This window comes from Chiloscyllium plagiosum, chromosome 25 (genome assembly GCF_004010195.1).
Source record: "Chiloscyllium plagiosum isolate BGI_BamShark_2017 chromosome 25, ASM401019v2, whole genome shotgun sequence".
Lineage (NCBI taxonomy): Eukaryota > Metazoa > Chordata > Chondrichthyes > Orectolobiformes > Hemiscylliidae > Chiloscyllium > Chiloscyllium plagiosum.
The window spans coordinates 36940791-36948748 of NC_057734.1; the positions used below are offsets into that span (position 1 = coordinate 36940791).

The 7958-nt window shown below is 39.3% G+C and overlaps 1 protein-coding gene across 3 annotated transcripts in view; it reads right to left on the reverse strand.

Moving 5' to 3' along the window:
* The window catches only part of nos1 (nitric oxide synthase 1 (neuronal)), a 100591-nt gene that overhangs the window by 37008 nt on the left and 55625 nt on the right, over window positions 1–7958 (reverse strand). For all 3 annotated transcript variants that reach the window (XM_043715882.1, XM_043715883.1, XM_043715884.1), the window contains exons 15-20: window positions 5109–5213; window positions 4547–4605; window positions 4300–4416; window positions 2586–2760; window positions 1258–1396; window positions 1092–1170 (exon numbers count right to left, since the gene is read on the reverse strand). In XM_043715882.1, coding sequence (XP_043571817.1) covers window positions 1092–1170; window positions 1258–1396; window positions 2586–2760; window positions 4300–4416; window positions 4547–4605; window positions 5109–5213 — 674 coding nt within the window. The remainder of the gene's footprint in view (window positions 1–1091; window positions 1171–1257; window positions 1397–2585; window positions 2761–4299; window positions 4417–4546; window positions 4606–5108; window positions 5214–7958) is intronic.

The window sequence follows — 7958 nt, forward strand, 5'->3', positions numbered from 1 at the left end:
TTGTTGCTTTGTTTTTTTTTGTCAAATTTTGGCTATTGTATATTTGAGCTAATTGTATATCAATGTTTATATCTGAGAGTTTTGTTTATTTTTGTAAACTTGTAAAAATGTTAAATTTCTAATAAAAATATCTATTAAAAAAAAATAAAGGACAAAATAAGCTTTTAAAGTGATAGCATCATCACACTTCTGGACTATGTATGTGCATTGTCATCAGCTGTAGACATTGTTTTATTGACTATGGTTCATTATCTGATCATATAGTGAAACTTGACCTGGTGTCCTTCTACAAATTCATGAGCTGACCATTGGCAAAAGTAGTAGTTTGCCAAAATGTAAAGTCTGGATTACCTATTTCCCCTTGGAATACTTTAAGGTTTACTTCTATTGTAGACTGTTCATCTTCATTAACTTCTTTAAGTGGGCATGATATTTGATTTCTTGGGTTTTCCATGCAAATGCACATTTTCTGAAAATGGCCTATTGTATTATAGATGAAACATTCATTTTTAATAGCTGGGCACTGTCTGTGAGATATCTTTCCTTAACAGCAGTGACAAGGATTATTAGTATCTGATGCCTGTTAACACATTCAGACTCACATACAACATCTATCACCTTTCACAGCTGGATGTGGCAGGTTTGCAGATCATATATCTGTTCAGTTGGTTGTGGGCTCACTTAGAACTTTTCATTTGCTGCTTCTTCTCTTTGACATGCAAGTAAACAATTCAGATTCACTGAATTGACCTCGTGTTTTAAGGTATGGTATGGACTGTGCCAGCCCTGCCCTTCAATCCTCTTCATTGTTGGTGTGGAACATTGCTATGAGAAGATTGGCTGCCCCTTTATAACAAGGACTACATTCCAAAAGTATTTAATTGGCTGCAAAGCTCTTGAGAAATCCTGAGGTCTGGAAAGATACTACATAAATGCCCAACTCTTCCATTTCACAATGGAGACTTTGTAGCTAAGATAAATTCCCATAAGCTCAGCGTAACAGGAAAGCAACAATTACTTAATATTTTGCCATAAAGTGCAAGCTTTCCTTATTCCTAAAGTCATATTAATGAACCAAAGAGGTTTTCTACCTGGATTTTGGGTTTTGCAAGTTGTGTCGAGATAACAATCTTGCAGCATAGACTTTCTTTTTGTGAATGCTGTAGAGAGCTTCAGCAAAAGAAAAAAAACAAACAATTACTGACAATAATCAAGAAAATCTTAAACATGCATCAAAGTATTTGTCGCATCACATACCTCCTGTAAGGTCAGGTGCTGTAGTCTGGCAGGTCAGGCGAAATTTTGCTCTCTTCCAGCTGCGATCGTTATTTATTAAGGAGTTGTTCGCTTTTTCAATATTAACGTCATCCCCCACACAGAACACGTCACAAGCTGCCTAAAAACAGTGTAGTTATATGTTAACGCACTAACACGCGCAACTGATTGGGCTCATGGTAACCCAAGAAACTGTTGATTAACCGGTCTTCGAGGGTAAAGGTTGCTCATTCCTCTTTACTAAACCTATCCACCCCCCACCTCCCTCTTCTCTATTTTAAGCAGTCTATAAAATCCACCAAACTTTTAACATCCATAACATTGTTGTGTGGCTTGATGTCAATTTTTTTTATTTGGCACAAGATAAATGCAAGTTACATGTGTTTATTCAGACAGGGAAAGATATAACTTCCCTGCTTTGGGATCACATTTGGTTTTGTGAAATCATGTTTGTAATCCCGTTTATTTGTTACATGTTTTGATATCGTGTCTCATTAGGATTATTCCATAAACAGAGTTTTGAAGTACATGAGCGCCTCTGGGCAACTGACCTTCCTGTTTTCCTTTCTTTGACTGTGAATAGCATTTGACAATTTATTTCTGCTGCCAATGTAGATTTCTAGCTAAAACTGGGACACTCTGGTGGGAGCAGGGAGTTGAAGAATTCTCTGGAAAGGTTCCCACTATGCTGAACACTCCTATCACATGAACTTGAATGCTACGCTACCCATTCTTTAACACTGCCTTCTTTAGCAACTCCAATATGTATTAAATTTTTGTTTTAATATTTGCCTTTCTGTTAGTTGCAGGATGTGAGCATTGCTGGCTAGGGCAAAAGTATTGCCCATCCCCAATTGCTCTTGAGACAGCAGTGGTCTACTAAACCTCACATGCTCTTATGCACTCTTAATGCTTTTCAATACTCTGCTGTATACTTTTATATTTCCTGCTGCTACGTTTTTATATTCTCATAAGAATATTCATTTTGCTGTATTATTGCATGCTCTGTTAATGCTATAACATACTTCAGTACTAATGCAAGCAATACTTTGCTATAATACTAAAGCTTCATGAGTGTCCCTGAAAAATAAAGAATGTTAATTTTGATTTTGACTGATTAGTTGAAAAATGGGTTATATTGATTTAACTGCCCTTTATATATCTCTCCTGATTTTCATTTCACTGGAATCTGATATTGTCTGATTTACACAATTGATCACATAGAAAAAAATATCCCTAAGGAATCTGGTCACCGCACAGCATCTGGCAAATGTTATAAAGTCAGAAGTATTTTCCTAAACATCAATAACCTTAAAAACTTTCTTAGCCCAAGTCCTGAATGATTCCTCTTGTCCGCAGAGTTCATCCCCCTCTCCCATCCTCATAATCCGTTCTCCTCCCAATTCCTCGAGTAATGTGTCAACAGCTCTAGCAAAAGCACAGAAATGTGGATAGGCTCGAGAGCCAAGGCCAAAAGCAGAAAATCTGCAAAACAATGTATTCAAACTTAATATTCACAGTGCAGCAGAGATCACTTTCTTTATAATTTACCAATACTTCAGACAAAATAAAGTGGGTTTTCTTTAGGCACATTTGTTTTTAAAAAGGACATTCCCAGTAGATTTTACAACCCATGATGATATAGACCATTAAAAAAAATTGGCTTATTTAATTTTCCATGCTCTAATTACGGAAAACCAATTAAATAATTGTCAACCATTTCATTTTAAATGAAATACTAGGGTCTCAAATTCCAGTACAATTACTGGTGGCCATTGTGTTTACCAGTGTTGGCACTTTCTCTCCAGTGTCAGGGGGTGAGCCACCATTTAAGTTGGGCCTCCGTCATGCTAGAATCCATTTGAAATGACTGCACAGAGACCGGTATCCTGTCACCTTGTCACTCTTTATTTACTTGTGAACAGTACAGTAGCTGTGGCCAGCCAGCTCAAATACAGTCACCTGAACTGAGGAGACTTGCATCTCTTGGCTATATTTTTTTTTCTTTTTTTTAACCCCCCACACTAACGCCTAACTGCGGTAGGGCTTATTTTTCCCCAGCACCCATGGTGTGTGTGCAGGTGTGAGATACAGTGAGAGACACAAGGTGCACGAATCTTTATTCAAATTTCTACCACCAGGAAGCAAAAAAACACCCAAGTGGCCATCGACAAGCAGTGCCCTTCACATCAAAGGGCAATGCTGTGTAATCAAACAGTGAAGGGGAGGGCAGGGATTAAATCAAAATAGAGTTGGAGGGGGAAATAATGCACTCCATTCCCTGAGGCGCCCACCTCTCCCTGAACAACTCCAGGGTGTCAGTGGACACCGCGTGCTCCTTTTCCAGAGACACCCGGCCTCCAAATCTCCTGGTTATATTTTTTTTTTCCACCTAAGTGCGGTAGTGCTTATTTTATCCCCAGCACCCATGGTGTAATTCCCTGTTTATTTTATTTTTTTCTTTTTTTTAATTTTTTTTCTTTTTTTTTTCCTTTTACTACCACCTAAGTGCGGTAGTGCTTATTTTATCCCCAGCACCCATGGTGTGTGTGTGCAGGTGTGAGACACAGTGGAAGACACAAAGTGCACGAATCTTTATTCAAATTCCACCACCAGGAAGATAGGAAAACACCCAGGTGGCCAGTGACAAGCACTGCCCTTCACATCAAAGGGCAGTGCTGTGTGATCAAAACAGTGAAGGGGAGGGTAGGGACTAAATCAAAATAGAATTGGAGGGAGAAATAATGCACTCCACTCCCTGCGGAGCCCACCTCTTCCTGAACAACTCCAGGGTGTCAGTGGACACCGCGTGCTCCTTTTCCAGAGACACCCGGCCTCCAAATCTCCTGGTTATATTAGTCAGTCAGGGTTTTCTTGTTTGGCCTAGGTTAACAAGCCCAATCAATGGCCTCATAGTCAATGAGGTCAACCTGATTCCAATCACTACTTTTGCAGGGTTGTAAAACCAATGCAAGTTGAATAAGTGTTATTTTATTGTTGAATTATTAGTTGAAAAGCACTTACCGAACATTAGCTAAAGGGCCAGTACTCTCAAATTTATCTCTGAGTTCTGGTTCATCACTTGAAGATTTACGAGCATCTGAGTTTGAGGATACGCTGTTGAAACGAACCTTGTAACTCCTGGACAGAGATTTGGCATATTACATACAATGAAAACAAGCCCTGTAATGGCTGACAGGTAAGAGAATGCTTCAGAGTGTAGCATTCTATCAATATTAATTATCAGCAATGGCATTTCAAACTCACTTACTTCCTTTCTGCTGAATTTGAATTAGGGTGTCTCATTTCCATCAGGGCAGACCCAAATTTCTAGAAGAGTGAGATGAGGAAAAGTTTCATGATGAAAAACTATTTGTCTAACCTGCATTTACTTACAATGACTCAACACAACGCTTACATCAGATGGCCTGATTATACACAGTTGCATTACAAAGAGCATGATTGCACTTTCTATAAAGTTTCTATAAACTTTCAAGACTCCAGCTCAGTTAATTCTGATTCAATCAATGAGATTTGTCTGGTGTGTTCTTCATAGCTTTAATGCATATTCCATTGCATATGGAATTGGGCAATGATGTACATTTTCAAAAATCCAAAACTCTGTGATACTAATCTCAGAAGTAAGAAGAGGCATTTAATCACCTTTCGAAAGGTGGTTGTGACAATTTTTCCATACGAAATTAACACAATTGTCACAACTCATGTTGGTATTCAGAACATTTAAACTAGAATGGATGTCTACATTTTGATTTTGAAATTCTACCTATAGTCATTTAGAAACGGACTGAAATAATATTTATTTATTTTCATACTTCTCCATTCTCAGGTGGGTCACCATTGCCGAAAGTGCTTGTAACCACCAGCACCAATGCTTCGTGCTCGAGATGCACAATATCATATTCATCCATGGACATCTCCTGTAAACCGAATAAAATTCAGGCAGTCACACCAAACTTTATCTCCATTCTTTTCCAGATAGAAATTTTATCTCTAAATCCCATATATAAATCTGTACCTTATTTATAGAACACATATATCAAAATCAGAACTAAGTTATAACACTGAAAATTCTTGCTGCCATCTTTTCTAAAGTGTTCAAAATTAACAATTAGTAAGTTAAGCACACAGGTTGAATATTTGAGGACATGTTATGAATCTTCATGAAGAAAAATTAGTATGAGATGTATTATTCAACTTATGGAATCTGTATAACTTCCAATGAAATGGTCATTTCTTGACAATGCTGTGTAAGAGGCATCTCTTATTAATAGTTAGCTGTAACCCATTTCACTTCCATTTTCACCAATAATTAAATATAATGTTCTTAGGTTAAGGAATTCTCAATGACATTACGTGTTTTGAGAGCAGTCTGGTCTATTTTAATAGCATTGGATGACAGTGAGTTAACAACCTATTTTTCTGCCAGTGTTTCATTCTGTTGACTTTACTGGACATATGTCCATAAGAGGTGTAGAACCAGATGCTGACCCACTAAGATATGTTTTCTACTTTCAGCCAAACCCATGAAAGCTGGAACTCCAACTGACCTCGGCACTATCACACAACACCCCATCCCCATGCACCCCAGCTCTTTGTCCTTCTACTGCGTCTCAGTGAAATAATTGCAAGCACATCTCTTCACTGTAGAGCACATAGTCTACCACCTCCATATCAATGTATTGATCGAACTATAACGCATCTAATGCATTTTACTTTAAACTTTCAAGAATATTAGTTATTCACTGCTTCAGATTTTTATTTGTAATGTGGGCCAAGGGTCAAATGACCCAGGGAGCTTTCTCTGACATCTCAAGTGTTTCCAGCAATGAGATATTACAAAGCCATGTCCATATATTCTGGGACTCTGCTTTCTACTGTGCAGTGAGTGGAAATGAACCAGCTAATATTTGGTGTTGTCCACTTAGAGTCATATAGTCATAGAGATGTACAGCACGGAAACAGACTCTTCGGTCCAACTCATCCATGCCAACCAGATATCCTAACTGAACCCAGACCAACTTGTACTACCCAAACACAGGTACTTTTCTCAGATAATATTTGTATCACTGTGAAATAAGCAGGGTTCTGTATGTATCAAGACAACTCAAAGTGGATGGTTGGACCACAAATGAAGTCACAAGTTGAGGTTTTGTTGTCACAAGCATCAAATGACCACCAAGAAGCTTCAACTGAATTGTCACAGTTGTACTCCTGGTCGAACAGGTCCTCACTTTAACAGCACCCTGCCCCACCTTATTCCTGTTGGTCTGTTTTCTGTAAGATCAGAACAAACAGGAACAGTAGTAGGTATTTGGTCTCTCAAGCCTGCTCTACTTTTCATGCCCACATTCCTGCCCTTTTTCCTTATCTCTTGATTCCCCAACTGATCAAGAATCTATCTTGGCCTTAAATATACACAAGGACTTTGGCCCCACAGATCTCTGTGACAAGGAGTTCTAAAGATTCTCAACCTTCTGAGAGAAGACATCCCTCCTCATCTCAGCCTTAAGTTGGTACCAATTTATTCTGAGACAATGATATCTGGTTCTAGACTCTCCCAAGAAGAGAAACATCCTCTCAGTATTTACCCTGTTAATTCCCTTAAGAAGGGAAATAGATGGTGACATCTTTCAAAGTGTCCAGATTACAGAGGAGGAAGTGCTGAATGTCTTGAAACGGGTAAAGGTGGATAAATCCCGAGGACCTGATCAGGTGCACCTGAGAACTCTATGGAAAGCTAGAGAAATGATTGCTGGGCCTCTTGCTGAGACATTTGAATCATCGAAAGTCACAGGTGAGGTGCTGGAAGACTGGAGATTGGCAAACGTGGTGCCACTGCTTAAGAAGGTTGGTAAGGACAAGCCAGGGAACTATAGACCAGTGAGCCTGACCTCGGTGGTGGGCAAGTTGTTGGAGGGAATCCTGAGGGACAGGATATACATGTATTCGGAAAGACAAGGACTGATTAGGGTTAGTCAACATGGCTTTGTGTGTGAGAAATCATGTCTCACAAATTTGATTGAGTTTTTTGAAGAACTAACAAAGAGGATTGATGAGGGCAGAGCAGTAGATGTGATCCATATGGACTTCAGTAGGTTTTCAACAAGGTTCCCCATGGGAGACTGATTAGCAAGGTTAGATCTCCTGGAATACAGGAAGAGCTAGCCATTTGGATACAGAACTGGCTCAAAGGTAGAAGACAGAGGGTGGTGGTGGAGGGTAGTTTTTCAGACTGGAGGCCTGTGACCAGTGGAGTGCCACAAGGATCGGTGCTGGGCCCTCTACTTTTTGTCATTTACATAAATGATTTGGATGCGAGCATAAGAGGTACAGTTAGTAAGTTTACAGATGACACCAAAATTGGAGGTGTAGTGGACAGCGATGAGGGTTACCTCAGATTACAACAGGATCTGGACCAGATGGGCCAATGCGCTGAGAAGTGGCAGATGGTGTTTAATTTAGATAAGCGTGAGGTGCTGCATTTTGGGAAAGCAAATCTTAGCAAGACATATACACTTAATGGTAAGGTCCTAGGGAGTGTTGGTGAACAAAGAGACCTTGGAGTGCAGGTTCATAGCTCCTTGAAAGTGGAGTCGCAGGTAAATAGGATAGTGAAGGCGGCGTTTGGTATGCTTTCCTTTATTGGTCAGAGTATTGAGTAC